This window comes from Mustela erminea, chromosome X (genome assembly GCF_009829155.1).
Source record: "Mustela erminea isolate mMusErm1 chromosome X, mMusErm1.Pri, whole genome shotgun sequence".
NCBI lineage: Eukaryota > Metazoa > Chordata > Mammalia > Carnivora > Mustelidae > Mustela > Mustela erminea.
Window position 1 is genome coordinate 74,596,256 of NC_045635.1, and position 17,965 is coordinate 74,614,220.

A 17,965-nucleotide genomic window follows, 5' to 3' on the forward strand; every position below is an offset into this window, starting at 1 on the left:
GTAGTGTGAAATGTTCTGTATATATTGATGAGGGCCATCTGGTCCAATGTGTCATTCAATGGTCTTATTTCTTTATTGATTTTCTGCTTGGATGATCTGTCTGTTATTGAGAGTGGCATGTGAAGATTCCCTACTATTAATGTATTCATATCAATATGACTCTTTATCTTCATTAACAGTTGTGTTATGTAGTTGGCTGCTCCCGTACTGGGAGCATAAATATTTACAATTGTTAGATCTTCTTGGTGGATAGACCCTTTAAGAATTATGTAGCATCCTTATATATCTCTGACTATATTCTTTAGTTTAAAATCTAATTTATATTATATGAGAATCACTACCCAAGCTTTCTTTTGAGGCCCATTGGCATGAAAGATGCTTCTCCATCCCTTCACTTTCAGTCTGGATGTATCCTTAGGTTCCAAATGGGTCTCTTGTAGACAGTGTATGGATGGGACCTGTTGTTTAATCCAATCTGCAACCCTCTGCCCTTTTATGAGAGTGTTTAGACCATTGACATTGACAGTGATTATTGATAGACATATTTGTATTGACATCATGATGTGAAATCCTTGTTTCTATAGATTGTCACTGTAAGTTTCTGTTCTATGACACTCCTGGGTTCTTTCTTTTTCTATAGACCCCTCACCCCTTATATTTCTTGTAGTGCTGGCTTGGTTGTCACATACTCTTTTAAACCTTGCCAGTCTTGGAAGTGCTTTATCTCTCCATCCATTTTGAATGTCAGGCTTGCTGAATAAAGTATTTTTTCTGCAGTGTTCTCATTTAGTGCCCTAAATACATCTTTCAAGCCCTTTCTGACTTGCCAGGTTTCTGTGGACAGGTCTGACATTATTCTGATGGACCTTCCTATGTATGCAAGGAATCTCTTCCTCCTAGCTGCTCTCAAGAACTTCTGTCTAAAATTACAATTCATCAGCTTCAAAATGAGGTATTTCAAGGTCTTTCTAGATTCTATGATCATAGGGGGTGATCTTTCTGCCTGCAGAACATGAACGCTGGTTCCATTCCCCAGACTGGGAAAAAATTCATGGAGAATTTGTTCAACTATATCTTCTAGTATTCTTTCTTTCTCTTCCCCCTCAGAGATCACAATAATTCTGACATTATAATGTTTAAAGGCATAATTTGTTTCACTAATTCTGTTTTCATGGCTTCTAAGATGCTTGTTCCAGGCCTCCTCCTGATCCTTTTCCTCCATCATTTTGTCCGCTAGATCACTAAACATATCTTCTGACTCAATGACCCTAGCTGTTGGAAAATCTGGATTAGATTGGATCTCATTTATAGCTTTTTTTTTTACAAGAGAACAAATCTATACCTTTATTTACTTTTCATTAAATTTAAATCCTTGAGGGGTACAGCATCACACAGATTCTGTGGCCAATGGCTTTAGCAGGAAGGTTGCTTCGGAATTTGGCACGGACCATGCCACTGTTTCCATGAGCACGAGTTACTTTTCCCCAGATTACTCTGGTTTTGTTTGGTTTGCCACCAGGAGTCACTGTGTTGTTCTTTGCTTTGTACACGTAAGCACATCTCTTGCCTAGATAGAATTCCGTTTCATCTCGAGCATATACACCTTCGATTTTAAGAAGAGCTGTGTGCTCCCTCTGGTTGCGGAGACCCCGCTTATAGCCAGCAAAAATGGCCTTGGACCACAGCCTTCCAGACATTATTCGGCGTTTTAGAGGAGTCCTGTTCCCAGCAGGCCTCCACAAGCCCCAAGATGGCGGAAAAAGTCATTTATAGCATTTTTTAAATTCTTTCAGGCTGGCTTTCAGTTCTGCCCTGCTTGATTCCATGTTGTCATTAATGGTTTGCTCCAACCTAGTCATTGCCTGGATAATTGTTACCCTGTATTCCCCTTCTGACATACTGTTTATGTCCATATACAACAGCTCTGATGTGGAGGGCACAGTCTGAATTTTTCCTCTGTTTGCCTTTCCTCCTCCTAGTCATTTTTGTGAGAGGTGGACCTGATGGATTCCTAGGAGAATTCTACCAGACATTCAAAGAAGAAATAATACCTATTCTCCGGAAGCTGTTTCAAATATTAGAAATGGAGAGGAAACTTCCAGACTCTTTCTATGAAGCCAGCATACCTGAACGCCAAACCAGGCAAAGATGACACCAAAAAGGAGAATTTCAGACCAATATCCCTGATGAATATAAATGCTAAGATTCTTAAGAACATCCTAGCCAATAGGATCCAACAATAAATTAAAAATGCTACCCACAGGAGGAGGAGTCAAGATGGCGGAGAAGTAGCAGGCTGAGACTACTTCAGCTAGCCAGAGATCAGCTAGATAGCTTATCTAAAGATTGAAAACACCTGAAAATCCATCGGCAGATCGAAGAGAAGAAAACAGCAATTCTGGAAACAGAAAAACAACCACTTTCTGAAAGGTAGGACCGGCGGAGAAGTGAATCCAAAGCGACGGGAAGATAGACCCCGGGGGGAGGGGCCGGCTCCTGGCAAGCGGCAGAGCAACGGTGCACAAAATCAGGACTTTTAAAAGTCTGTTCCGGTGAGGGACATTGCTCCAGAGGCTAAACAGGGGCAAAGCCCACGCGGGGTCAGCGTGGCCTCAGGTCCCGCAGGGACACAGAAGGATCGGGGGTGTCTGAGTGTCGCAGAGCTTGCGGGTATTGGAACAGGAAACCCGGCTACAGAGACAGAGCCACAGTAAGCTCACAGCTCGGTGTTACCTTGAACCGGTCGCAGGCCCGGTGAGCTTAGAGTGCGGCCGGAGGTCAGGCAGACGGGATTGACTGGGCACTGTTCTCTGAGGGCTCACTGAGGAGTGGGGCCCTGGGCTCTCGGCTCCTCCAGGCCGGAGACCGGGAGGCCGCCATTTGTATTCCCGTCCTCCAGGACCCTACGGAAAGCGCTCAGGGAACAAAAGCTCCTGAAAGCAAACCCGAGCAGATTACTCACCCCGGCCCCTGGTAAGGGCGGTGCAATTCCGCCTGGGACAAACACACTTGAGAATCACTACAACAGGCCTCTCCCCCAGAAGATCAACAAGAAATCCAGCCAGGACCAAGTCCACCTACCAAGGAGTGCGGTTTCAATACCAAGGAGAGCAGCAGAATTCCAGAGGAGGAAAAAGCAAAGCACAGAACACATGGCTTTTTCCCTGTGATTTTTTTTTTTAGTCTTGCAGTTAATTTAATTTTTTTCTTTTGAATTTTTTTTTCCTTGCCTTCTGGTAAAATATTTTTTTAACTTCTACCTTTTGCTTTTTTAACGTTTTTTAACAAGTTTATCTAATATATATATATATATATATTTTTTTTCTTTTTTATATTTTTCTTATTTGTTTTCTTTTTTCTAATTCTTGTCTTTTTTCTTTTTTTTTTCGTTCTTCCTTTTTGAACCTCTTTTTATCCCCTTTCTCCCCCCTCACGATTTGGGATCTCTTCTAATTTGGTTAAAGCATATTTTCCTGGGGTTGTTGCCACCCTTTTAGTATTTTACTTGCTCCTTCATATACTCTTATCTGGACAAAATGACAAAACGGAAAAATTCAACACAAAAAAAAAGAACAAGAGGCAGTACCGAAGGCTAGGGACTTAATCAATACAGACATTGGTAATATGTCAGATCTAGAGTTCAGAATGACAATTCTCAAGGTTCTAGCCGGGCTCGAAAAAGGCATGGAAGATATTAGAGAAACCATCTCGAGAGATATAAAAGCACTTTCTGGAGAAATAAGAGAACTAAAATCTAACCAAGTTGAAATCAAAAAAACTATTAATGAGGTGCAATCAAAAATGGAGGCTCTCACTGCTAGGATAAATGAGGCAGAAGAAAGAATTAGTGATATAGAAGACCAAATGACAGAGAATAAAGAAGCTGAGCAAAAGAGGGAAAAACAGCTACTGGACCACGAGGGGAGAATTCGAGAGATAAGTGACACCATAAGACGAAACAACATTAGAATAATTGGGATTCCAGAAGAAGAAGAAAGAGAGAGGGGAGCAGAAGGTATACTGGAGAGAATTATTGGGGAGAATTTCCCCAATATGGCAAAGGGAACGAGCATCAAAATTCAGGAGGTTCAGAGAACGCCCCTCAAAATCAATAAGAATAGGCCCACACCCTGTCACCTAAAGGTAAAATTTACAAGTCTCAGTGACAAAGAGAAAATCCTGAAAGCAGCCCGGGAAAAGAAGTCTGTAACATACAATGGTAAAAATATTAGATTGGCAGCTGACTTATCCACAGAGACCTGGCAGGCCAGAAAGAGCTGGCATGATATTTTCAGAGCACTAAAAGAGAAAAACATGCAAGCAAGAATACTATATCCAGCTAGGCTATCATTGAAAATAGAAGGAGAGATTAAAAGCTTCCAGGACAAACAAAAACTGAAAGAATTTGCAAACACCAAACCAGATCTACAGGAAATATTGAAAGGGTCCTCTAAGCAAAGAGAGAGCCTACAAGTGGTAGATCAGAAAGGAACAGAGACAATATACAGTAACAGTCACCTTACAGGCAATTAAATGGCACTAAATTCATATCTCTCAATAGTTACCCTGAATGTTAATGGGCTAAATGCCCCTGTCAAAAGACACAGGGTATCAGAATGGATGAAAAAACAAAACCCATCTATATGTTGCCTCCAAGAAACTCATTTTAAGCCCAAAGACACCTCCAGATTGAAAGTGAGGGGGTGGAAAAGAATTTACCATGCTAATGGACATCAGAAGAAAGCAGGAGTGGCAATCCTTATATCAGATCAATTAGATTTTAAGCCAAAGACTATAATAAGAGATGAGGAAGGACACTATATCATACTCAAAGGGTCTGTCCAACAAGAAGATTTAACAATTTGAAATATCTATGCCCCCAATGAGGGAGCAGCCAAATATATAAACCAATTAATAACAAAATCAAAGAAACACATCAACAATAATACAATAATAGTAGGGGACTTTAGCACGGACTTTAACATGGACAGATCATCCAAGCAAAAGATCAGCAAGGAAATAAAGGCCTTAAACGACACACTCGACCAGATGGACATCACAGATATATTCAGAACATTTCATCCCAAAGCAGCAGAATACACATTCTTCTCTAGTGTACATGGAACATTCTCCAGAATAGATCACATCCTCGGTCCTAAATCAGGACTCAACCTGTATCAAAAGATTGGGATCATTCCCTGCATATTTTCAGACCACAATGCCCTAAAGCTAGAACTCAACCACAAAAGGAAGTTTGAAAAGAACCCAAATACATGGAGACTAAACAGCATCCTTCTAAAGAATGAATGGGTCAACCGGGAAATTAAAGAAGAATTGAAAAAAATCATGGAAACAAATGATAATGAAAATACAATGGTTCAAAATCTGTGGGACACAACTAAGGCAGTCCTGAGAGGAAAATATATAGCAGTACAAGTCTTTCTCAAGAAACAAGAAAGGTCTCAGGTACACAACCTAACCCTACACCTAAAGGAGCTGGAGAAAGAACAAGAAAGAAACCCTAAGCCCAGCAGGAGAAGAGAAATCATAAAGATCAGAGCAGAAATCAATGAAATAGAAACCAAAAAACAATAGAACAAATCAATGAAACTAGGAGCTGGTTCTTTGAAAGAATTAAAACAATTGATAAACCCCTGGCCAGACTTATCAAAAAGAAAAGAGAAATGACCCAAATAAATAAAATCATGAATGAAAGAAGAGAGATCACAACTAACACCAAAGAAATACAAACTACTCTAAGAACATACTATGAGCAACTCTACGCCAACAAATTTGACAATCTGGGAGAAATTGATGCATTCCTAAAAACATATAAACTACCACAACTGAACCAGGAAGAAATAGAAAGCCTGAACAGACCCATAACCAGTAAGGAGATTGAAACAGTCATTAAAAATCTCCAAACAAACAAAAGCCCAGGGCCAGAAGGCTTCCCAGGGGAATTCTACCAAACATTTAAAGAAGAACTAATTCCTATTCTCCTGAAACTGTTCCAAAAAATAGAAATGGAAGGAAAACTTCCAAACTCATTTTATGAGGCCAGCATCACCTTGATCCCAAAACCAGACAAGGATCCCACCAAAAAAGCGAGCTATAGACCAATATCCTTGATGAACACAGATGCAAAAATTCCCAACAAAATACTAGCCAATAGGATTCAACAGTACATTAAAAGGATTATTCACCAGGACCAAGTGGGATTCATTCCAGGGCTGCAAGGTTGGTTCAACATCTGCAAATCAGTCAATGTGATACAACACATAAATAAAAGAAAGAACAAGAACCATAGGATACTCTCAATAGATGCTGAAAAAGCATTTGAAAAATACAGCATCATTTCCTGTTCAAAACTCTTCAAAGTGTAGGGATAGAGGGCACATACCTCAATATCATCAAAGCCATCTATGAAAAACCCACTGCAAATATCATTCTCAATGGAGAAAAACTGAAAGCTTTACCGCTAAGGTCAGGAACACGGCAGGGATGTCCATTATCACCACTGCTATTCAACATAGTAACAGAGGTCCTAGCCTCAGCAATCAGACAACAAAAGGAAATTAAAGGCATCCAAATCGGCAAAGAAGAAGTCAAATTATCACTCTTCGCAGATGATATGATACTATATGTGGAAAACCCAAAAGACTCCACTCCAAAACTGCTAGAACTTGTATAGGAATTCAGTAAAGTGTCAGGATATAAAATCAATGCACAGAAATCAGTTGCATTTCTCTACACCAACAACAAGACAGAAGAAAGAGAAATTAAGGAGTCCATCCCATTTACAATTGCACCCCAAACCACAAGATACCTAGGAATAAACCTAACCAAAGAGGCACAGAATCTATACTCAGAAAACTATAAAGTACTCATGAAAGAAATTGAGGAAGACACAAAGAAGTGGAAAAATGTTCCATGCTCCTGGATTGGAAGAATAAATATTGTGAAAATGTCTATGCTACCTAAAGCAATCTACACATTTAATGCAATTCCTATCAAAGTACCATCCATCTTTTTCAAAGAAATGGAACAAATAGTTCTAAAATTTATATGGAACCAGAAAAGACCTCGAATAGCCAAAGGGATATTGAAAAAGAAAGCTAACGTTGGTGGCATCACAATTCCGGACTTCAAGCTCTATTACAAAGCTGTCATCATCAAGACAGAATGGTACTGCCACAAAAACAGATACATAGAGCAATGGAAAGGAATAGAGAGCCCAGAGATATACCCTCAACTCTATGGTCAAGTAATCTTCGACAAAGCAGGAAAGAATGTCCAATGGAAAAAAGACAGCCTCTTCAATAAATGGTGCTGGGAAAATTGGACAGCCACATGCAGAAAAATGAAATTGGATCATTTCCTTACACCACACACAAAAATAGACTCCAAATGGATGAAGGACCTCAATGTGAGAAAGGAATCCATCAAAATCCTTGAGGAGAACACAGGCAGCAACCTCTTCGACCTCAGCCACAGCACCATCTTCCTAGGAACATCACCAAAGGCAAGGGAAGCAAGGGCAAAAATGAACTATTGGGATTTCATCAAGATCAAATCTTTTGCACAGCAAAGGAAACAGTTAACAAATTCAAAAGACAACTGACAGAATGGGAGAAGATATTTACAAATGACATATCAGATAAAGGACTGGTGTCCAAAATCTATAAAGAACTTAGCAAACTCAACACCCAAAGAACAAATAATCCAATCAAGAAATGGGCAGAGGACATGAACAGACATTTCTGCAAAGAAGACATCCAGATGGCCAACAGACACCTGAAAATGTGCTCCATATCACTCGGCGTCAGGGAAATACAAATCAAAACCACAATGAGATATCACCTCACACCAGTCAGAATGGCTAAAATAAACAACTCAGGAAATGACAGATGCTGGTGAGGATGTGGAGAAAGGGGAACCCTCCTACACTGTTATTGGGAATGCAAACTGGTGCAAACACTCTTGAAAACAGCATGGAGGTTCCACAAATTGTTGAAAATAGAACTGCCCTATGACCCAGCAATTGTACTACCTGATATTTACCCTAAAGATACAAACGTAGTGATCCAAAGGGGCACATGCACCCGAATGTTTATAGCAACAATGTCCACAATAGCCAAACTATGGAAAAAACCTAGATGTCCATTAACAGATGAATGGATAAAGAAGATGATATATATATATACAATGGAATACTATGCAGCCATCAAAAGAAATGAAATCTTGCCATTTGCGACAACATGGATGGAACTAGAGCTTATCATGCTTAGCGAAATAAGTCAAGCAGAGAAAGACAACTATCATATGATCTCCCTGATATGAGGAAGTGGTGATGCAACATGAGGGCTTAAGTGGGTAGGAGAAAAATCAATGAAACAAGATGGAATTGGGAGGGAGACAAACCGTAAGTGACTCTTAATCTCACAAAACAAACTGAGGTTTGCTGGGGGGAGGGGGTTTGGGAGAAGGGGGGTGGGGTTATGGACATTGGGGAGGGTATGTGCTTTGGTGAGTGCTGTGAAGTGTGTAAACCTGGCGATTCACAGACCTGTACCCCTGGGGATAAAAATACATGTTTATAAAAATAAATAAATAAATAAAAATAAATTAATTAAAAAAAAAACTTATAAGCTCATTCAATATCTCACAGGTTTATTTGACTTTCCTCAAAAATACAAGGCCAAACATGCATTTTTTTTTCCTTTGTGACTGTGGAGTTATTCTTAGAAAATATATTGCAAACACTGAGAGGTGACTGTGTAAGCAGCTGAAATCTCAGCAGTGTTCTTGCTCTCAGGCTATTGAATGCAATAGCCTGGTATGAAACAGGATCCCATAATCTCCTGGGGCAGGGCATAGATTAGGAGCTGTAAAGAAAGTAACTCTCAACTCCCCTTCCTATCCCCAGCCATTGCTAGTACAATCATCCCATTCCTCCCTTATCCTATGACTGCCTCCCTTCATGGCCACTGGTTGGGGAGGGTGCAGGCCTGCTTTCTGCCTTCAAGATAATTGCTATCTCTTTAAATTCTTTCCAATGCTTGGATATGTCTGTCCTTGCTTTTCCAATAAAGAAAAAAATAAATAAAAGCTATGAGTAGAATTCAGCTGCTGATAATCTCCCTTGCAGAGGCAGCCCTGCACAACACTCAGGTCAAAGTCTGAGAGCTTTATTTCAGTGTGTGATGACAATGATTGTATTAGTAATTTTCAGAATTTCTTTACAAAGCATTATATTTTTTAAAATATGAATAGGATAATGCCTTTACTTCATATACACAGTAACCAGCATCTATAATAATAGATTACATTAACATCACTAAGACCAGCGAATTATATAGTCAACACAGAGTAGAATACAATTTTAGAATAAATAAGTTTATAGAACTCTGAAGATAACAGCTTTTTAATCTTTGAATGTTCTTGAAGTTTGACTAGTAAGAATTTAAGATTATATTATCATACTGTATTTCAAACGTGTGTCTTAAAACAAAGTCATCTATTTGCTCATATTTATCTGTCATCAATGCATTGGATATTTTCTTGTAAGTTATGTTTTGGATATATTAAATATAACAATTCTAGCCCTTTGATAGAATCAAAATGATTCAAATATATGGTAATAATTTTATTTTAATTTGTGCAAGACACTAAATGTTAAATGGAAGGTATGAAAAATATTCTGAAGAACCTTCTAAAATTACAACAAAAGTGAATTCTCAAATAATATTTTATTTTATTCACACTTTCAATGAACATATTTAGTGAGTAATTCCATTTTTTTGCCCTAGAAATAATCTGAGATGACTCATTAGTAGAAATAAATGGGCTGAGAGTATAGGTTTTCCAGATGTCTGATTTTGGATTTGTTCTTGCATCATAGTTTGGAGATGAGAGTCCCCAAACTGTAGATTTATAAACTAAAAATCTAACACTACAGTCATTCATATTTAATAAATTTGATTTAAATGTTAAGCAGACTTTTATTATTCAATTCTCATGTACATAAGAAATCATATATTAAAATAAAATGTGGACAGCTGTTATCCAATTGTCAATTTGAAATAAAAATCTGTTATTTTATTAATTAAATCATTATACTAAAATCAAATGTTTACACTAAAATCAAATGCTTACAAATATTTTAAAGTTTGACTATTATAATGCTAATTATTATTAAATAATTACATAAACTCATTTTATAAAAGAAAAACTTGGGTAATAATTTTCTATAATTTATTTCATCTAGTAATGAGCTAAGAAAAATAGGATATTTATTGTACAATAAAATAATGGTTAGAATTATCTATATATTTGGTAAGGAATGATTAACTGGTTTGTACTATATTCTAGTTATCTGGGCTGAACAAATAAGGATATTAGCCTATGATTTAAATGTGTAAATCTCAAACTTTTCTGAGTTCACTTAGCTTATGATAATTAATGGGTGTTTATTATTATTATTATTATTATCATTTGTTTGTTTAGAGAACATAGGCTGCATGTCTATGTCTTGTGCAAAGGCTCTTATAGCTTTTCTTCATAAATTTCCACACATATGTATACAGCAAACAACCTTGGAAGCTAGAAATAACTCCCTACAGAGCAGAAGATAGACTAAATTTCTTTCCTAACTAAGGTGATAAACAAAAGGCCTCCCTCAAAAACAAAGGATGGACAAACTTGTAAGCAGTTCTCTTTTGAGTTTGGGAGTTTCCTAACTTGAGGTTTCTCAATCATGACATAAACCCACTGTGTGCACAATACCTATCTGTTCTACCTTGCATCACTCCTATGTGACAGGACACAAGGGGATATAGTGCAAATATAAAGCTTATGCTGCCTGCTCTGGTATGACTAAAAGTGCTTTGCCTTTGACCCAGGAATCTTATGTCTTTTGTCATCATTGATGAAAATGTGGTTGACTAACTTTACAGCTTTGAAGCATAATAAAATTTAAAGTTCTTGATATATGAAAGAAAGCTAGGAGAATAAAGTCCTTGCTAACCAAATTTTGATATTTTTAAACTAAATGACAACTTTTATTTATTCAATATACTCAAAGCACAACATTGTTAAAAGCTTAACATTACCTGGGTTAAAATATTTGTATGACTGTGTGAATAAACATAACTTAAGGAAATAAACATTGGGATTTTAGGAGTTTACCATTCTAATCTTCACCAAAAACTACTTCTATAAATAAAATAAGTTATATATACTTTACTGTTTCTAAATCTTTGCTTATAGAATATAAATACAACAATATATATGTTACTGTTTTTAAATCTGTGCTTATAGAATATAAACATGACAATCTTCACTGAATTAAATATTAGAAAACATTTTATTTATCTGGATATTCTGATGACTATACATAATATTTCTTAGTAATTTCTAGTGGTATCTGGAAAACAGAATAAGAACCATAACAAAAACAGCAAGGAAGAGATTTGTATTATGTAATAAGAAATCTAATTAATAGGGGTGCCCAGGAGGCTCAGTCATTAAGTGTCTGCCCTCAGCTCAGTTCATTATCCTAGGGTCCAGGGATCAATTCCCACATTGGGCTTCTCACTCAGCATGAAGCCTGTGTCTCCCTCTCCCACTCCCTCTGCTTGTGCTCTCTCTCTCTCACTGTCTTTCTCTGTCAAATAAATGAATAAAATCTTTTTAAAAAGGAACCATAATTAATAGAGAGTAGAGAAAATCAGAGTTTCAAAAATAATGCCAAAGTTTGAAATATTATGCTAATATGTTCATACTGCATGGAATTTTTTTATCTTTAACAAGTGCTGGGAAATATAGACTTTTAGAAAATTATTCATAATGTTTTATTGTAACCAATATTAATTTCTCAATAAAGGTGTTATAGTTTAAAATATTGCATAAATAACATAAAGTGCATGCAATGTACATAAATGTGAAACTATACTTGCACTGCTAACAATATTTTAATTTTTTTAAGGCAATTATATTAGGGCACTTGGCTGGCTCATTTGGTAGAACATGTGACTCTTGAACTCAGAGACCAGGTGTGGTCTCTTAGCTCTTACCATAACTGACAAACTACAGATTGGTCAGGTGATAGTTCCCCAAGCATGGACCCAAAATGTGGCAGAACCAGTGAGACCCCCCTCCTTACTCCTCCAGGGATTAACTGCAGGAGTGTACACATTTGGATACTCCAAAGGGGGTTGTACACCTGAGATAGAAACACTCAGTCACAGGCTGGATGAGCATGGAGTGTGGATGGAAATCAGGGGGACAAGATTGATTGACTGCTTTGCCCTGAAGGTGCACCAAGGAGTGGGGTGCTAAGCTCTCAGATCTGGGGCTCGAGTTTGGGAGGCTTCTATTTTCATTCTCATCCTCCAAAGCAACTGAAAGCCTTCAGGTAAAAATAAAGCCACATAGAGCAATCTGAAGCAGATTGCTTAGCCTGGCTGCCTGAAAATGGTGGTGCAATTCTGTCTGGGACAAAGACACTTAAGAATCAATTCAACAGGACCTTCTGGGGCCCCAGATGATCAGCAAGAACATCTAGACAAGACCAAGTTTATGGATCATTGAGAACTGCAAAACTCTAATGCGAGGAGAAAATAATATTTAGAATTTGTGTTTTTCCCCCACAATTTCAATTTTAAATATTTTTCTTTCCTTTTTCAATTTCTTATTTTATCAACTTTTTAAAAAAAATCTTTTTTTTTAATTTTCATTTTTATACTTACATTCTATCTTTTCATTGCATTCTGGCATCAGATCTATCCACAGAGACCTGGCAGGCCATAAAGGACTGGAATTATATATTCAGGGTGTTAAACAACAAAAATATTCAGCCAAGAATTCTTTATCCATTTAGGACATCATTCAAAATAGAAGGAGAGAGAAAAATTTTCCAGGACAAACAGAAATGGAAAGAACTTGTGATCACCAAACCATCTCTATGAGAAATATTAAAAGGGATTCTTTAAGCAAAGAGAGAGCCCAAAAATAACATAAACAAGAAAGGAATAGAGACAACATACAGAAATACTGCCTTAACAGGTAATACAATGGCATTAAATTCATATCTTTCAATAGTTACTCTGAATGTAAATGGGTTAAATGGCCCAGCCAAAAGACACAGAACATCAGATTGGATAGAAAAGCAAGACTCATCCATGTGCTGCTTGCAAGAGACTCATTTTAGATGCAAAAGCATTTCCAGATGGAAAATGAGGAGTTAGAAAACCATTTATCTTGCTAATGGATATCTAAAGAAAGCTGGGGTAGAAGAACTTAAATCAGACAAATTAGATTTTAAACTGTAGTAAGAGATGAAGTGGGACATTATATCATACTTAAAGGGTCTATCCAACAAGAAGACCTAAAAATTATAAATACTTATGCCCCTAACAGGGCACCAGCCAATTATATAAACCAATTAATAAAAAACTTAAAGAAACACATTGGTAATAAAAAAATAATTGTAGGGGACTATAACACCCCACTCCCTGCAATGGACAGATTATCTAAGGAGAAGATGAACAAGACAACAAGGGCTTTCAATGACACACTGTACCAGATGGACTTCACAGATGTATTCAGAGCACTCCATCCGAAAACAACAGAACACATTTTCTTCTTGAGTGCACATAGAACATTCTCCAGAATAGATCGCATACTGGGTCAAGAGATAAAGAGATTCCAGGACAAACAGAAACAAAATTAAATTGTGATCACTAAACCAGACCAGCAAGAATTTCTTTATTTCTTTCTTTTTTTTTATTAATTATTTTTATTAACATATAATATATAATTTTCCCCGGGGGCACAGGTCTGTGAATCATCAGGCTTACACATTTTACAGCACTCACTATATCACATACCCTCCCAGACCTGCAAGAAATATTAAAGGAGATCTTAAAAGTGAAGAGAGAGCCCAAAATTAACATAGACCAGAAAGGAACAGAGACAATCTACAGAAACAGTGACTTTACATGAAATTCAATGGCATTAAATTCTTATCTTTCACTAAGTACTCTGAATGTAAATGTGTTAAATGCTCCAATCGAATCACACAGGGTGTCAGATTGGATAAAAAAGCAAGACCCATTCACATGCTTTCTACGAGACTAATTTTAGACCTATAGACACCTCTAGATTGAATGCAAGAGGATGGAGGGCCATTTACAATGTTAGTGAACATCAAAAAAAGCTGGGGTAGCAATCCTTATATCAGACAGATTGCATTTTAAACCAAAGACTGTAGTAAAGGGTGAAGAAGGATGCTATATCACACTTAAAGGGTCTATCCAACAAGAAGATCTAACAATTATAAATATTTATGATCCTAACTTGGGAGAAGCTAGTTATATAAACCACTTAATAATCAAATTAAAGAAATACATTGATAGTAATACTATAAAATTAGGGGACTTTAACACCCCACTCACATCAATGGACAGATCATCTAAGGAGAAGATCAACAAGGAAACAAGGGCTTTGAATGACATGCTGAACCAGATGGATGTCAAAGATATACACAAAGCATTTCATCCTAAAATAAAAGACCACACATTCTTCTCAAGGGCAAATGGAACATTCACCAGAAGAGTTCACATGGTGGGTAAAAATTCAGGTCTCAAATAGTACCAAAAATTGGGATTATTCTCTGCATATTTTCAGAATGCAGTATTTTTAAATGTGAACTCAATCAAAAGAGGAAATTCTGGGGACGCCTGGGTGGCTCAGTGGGTTAAGTCTCTGCTTTCAGCTCAGGTCATGATCCCAGGGTCCTGGGATCAAGCCCCACATGGGGCTCTCTGCTCAGTAGGGAGCCTGCTACCCTCCCCTCTCTGCCTGCCTCTCTGCCTACTTGTGATCTCTCTCTCTGCCAAATAAATAAATAAAATATTTTAAAAATATTTTAAAAAGAGGAAATTCGGGAGGAACACAACTAGCTGGAGGTTAAAGGGCACTTGGATCAGTTCCAAGTAAGAGAAATCAGCCACACTCAATGCAATATAGTAGAATACTGTTTAGAGAGGGAAAACAAAAGATACCATTTCAACAGTTTTGTACCAGTTCAGGTTTTTATTAGTATATTAAAGCAACTGGAGGATATTCTTATTTATTTTCAAATAATTAAGTCAGGTACTGCATGGTTTAAGCTTTTCACTAGCACCGAAGGACAGAATACCAAATCTTTCTTACTAGTTTTCCCAGCTGGGGGCAGAAGAGGCAAAAGGAAGAGTGAGGCTTAAAAGTTGTCAGTCAAACACCATAATTGGAGTCAGACACTTTATTATAATATACTTTAATTATATATATATTACTTTCCAAATGTCTATGTGTGATTTTTAAAAACAAAAAGTGAAAATAACTTAATATCCATCAATAGGTGATTGATTAAATATATTATGGTATTTTAATGCTATACAAGACTCCATCGATGACTTTTAGCCTAATTACTTTTATTACATACTACTTGAATTCTCTCCTTCCAAATTCACTTGCTTTAGTTTTAACTTCCTTTCTTCCACTAGAACTACATTTCTATATTATCACTTTAAATGTTTAATCATTTTGAATCCTTCAGAACAGAGATTCTTAACTTGTGATAAATGATGGGTTTCAATGTTCATAATACAAAATACATACAAATTTTATGCGTATGTGCATTTTAGTTTGAGGGTGTCCAGGTGTCATAGTAGTGCCTGAGGTTAAAAAGAGTTGAGAAACTATTGATTTGTGATATAAAGGCCCATATGTCATACTGATTTGAACATCCCCAGACAATAAGGAACTATTTAAAATTTTTAAAAAAAGGATTTGCATGATTAAAAAGCCATACAGCTAACTGCATAGTGGACAGACTGGAAGAATAGGAGGTACCATATTGTTTTCAACATTATATACCACAAGAACATTGAAAATAAACATTCACATGTTTCTTTCCTGAAACTATGTGGAAAGTATTATGTGCATATACATTTGTGTATTTTCTTGACAGATGGTTTAAAGGATTCAGTAGGTTCATAAAGGAGTCAATGACTCCAATTCAGTTAGGATAAGCTAAAAAAAAAAAAGAAAAAAGAAAAAAGAAAAGAAAAGAAACACACATACACACACACACACACACACACACACACACAATAAATAAAAAAAATAAAACTGACATATAAATCCAAGTACATGAGACAAGTATGAAAAGTTTATTTTTTTACTCAGAAGCCCAGAATGAGTATTCCAAACAGGATAAAAAGAGGTGAGCCACTGCTTAACTCAGTCACTTGGGAATTAAAATTGACACACTGACCAATGTCAACATTTGTCTCCCCAGGTCACTCAAGGTAAGGACATTTATTGTTTATAATCTTTTACCAAGGAAACCATATCTGTCATAGCATTTTATATATCATATATATATGTATATATATATATATATATATATATATGTATATGTGTGTGTGTGTGTGTGTATAATTCTAAAAGTTAACAAAAAGAGCTATCTGTTCTTTCACTTCTGTTTGCCACTCTAACCTTGAATGTAACCATGATCTCTGCCTTTTCTGTGATAGAGGAAAATTCTAAAATGAACTATCATTCAAACATTTCACAAAACCTACATTTGTTAATCCGTCTTGTTACGCCAACATTCTTTATTTTAATATATCTGTCACTATTTTCTTCCCTCTAAGACTCAAAACATATGTGATAACTGGGACTCTAATATTCCTGCAAACATTAAGGGAATAAGTCTACTAAAAATATCTCAGGGTATTAACAGAATTTAGTAAAAGTGCCTCTTATTACTAATGTAACATTGTGTATCAACTATACTTGAATTTAAAAATTAAAAAAAAAATCTAACGTACAGGGACAGCTAGTTGATTCAGTCAGTTAAGCATCTATCTTCAGCTTAGAATATGATTCCAAGGTCCTGGAATTATGCCCCATATTGTGCTTCCTGCTCAGTGAGAAGCCTTCTTCTCCCTCTGCTGCTCCTTCTACTTGTGCTTGTTCTCTTTGTGCTCATCAAATAAATAAATAAATAAAATCTTAAAAGAATTAAATAATAAAAAGCTACCATACAATCCAGTAATTCTATTCATGGGTGTTTATCCAAAGAAAATGAAAGCACAAGGTACATGCAAACATGTTCTCATTTCAACTTTATTTACAATGGCCAAGGTATGGAAATAACATTAATTGCCCATCGATGGATGAACAGATAAAGAAAATATGATAGATACATTTCATACACACAAAATACACACACAATAGAATATTATCCAACCATAAAAAATGAATGGGGTTATTCTGAGCTGAATAGGATGGAGGGGACCCCAGCAGTTCTCATTTTAGGGAAGTACAACAATTGCACCAAGAATAGAGATCTCCCACAAGGGAGCTTGTTGCAGAAAGTGAAGCCATGAACTCTTCAGGGGTCTATCTTCCAAAAAAGAACCTGGGCGGGCTGTGCAGGTCCTGAATACATTTACTGAGAAGAGAGAAGACTGGAGGCCGGTAGCAAGATGGCGGAGGAGTAGGAGACCCAAATCTTGTCTGATCCAAGGAATTCAGTTAGATAGTTATCAAACCATTCTGAACACCTTTGAACTCCACAAGAGATCGAATAAAAGAATAGCAGCAGCACTATGAACAGAAAAGTGACCACTTTCTGGATGGTAGGATATGCAAAGAAGTAAATCTGAGGTGATATTTGGGAAGATAGAACACGAGGAGTGGGAGCCTCTTCTCAGCCAGTCACTGGCAAGTGAAAAAGCAGAAAAGCACAAAATCAGAACTTTTAGAAGTCTTCTTTGCTGAGGGATGTCACCCCAGTGGCTAAGCAGGGTGTGGAATCCTTGCTGGGACAGTATTGTCTCAGGACCTTTAGAGTCACAGAAAGACCAGGGGTGCCTGAATGTGGCAGAGCTTCCAAGTAACAGAGTGG

General features: G+C 36.9%; 1 protein-coding gene across 1 annotated transcript; it reads right to left on the reverse strand.

Moving 5' to 3' along the window:
* Positions 1 to 1,352: 1,352 nt before the first annotated feature.
* LOC116582563 (60S ribosomal protein L35a-like) lies at positions 1,353 to 1,757 on the reverse strand. Its single transcript, XM_032330092.1, has one exon. The coding sequence runs from the start codon at positions 1,695 to 1,697 to the stop codon at positions 1,365 to 1,367; it is 333 nt and encodes a 110-aa protein (XP_032185983.1). The 5' UTR covers positions 1,698 to 1,757; the 3' UTR covers positions 1,353 to 1,364.
* Between the last annotated feature and the right edge of the window lie 16,208 nt (positions 1,758 to 17,965).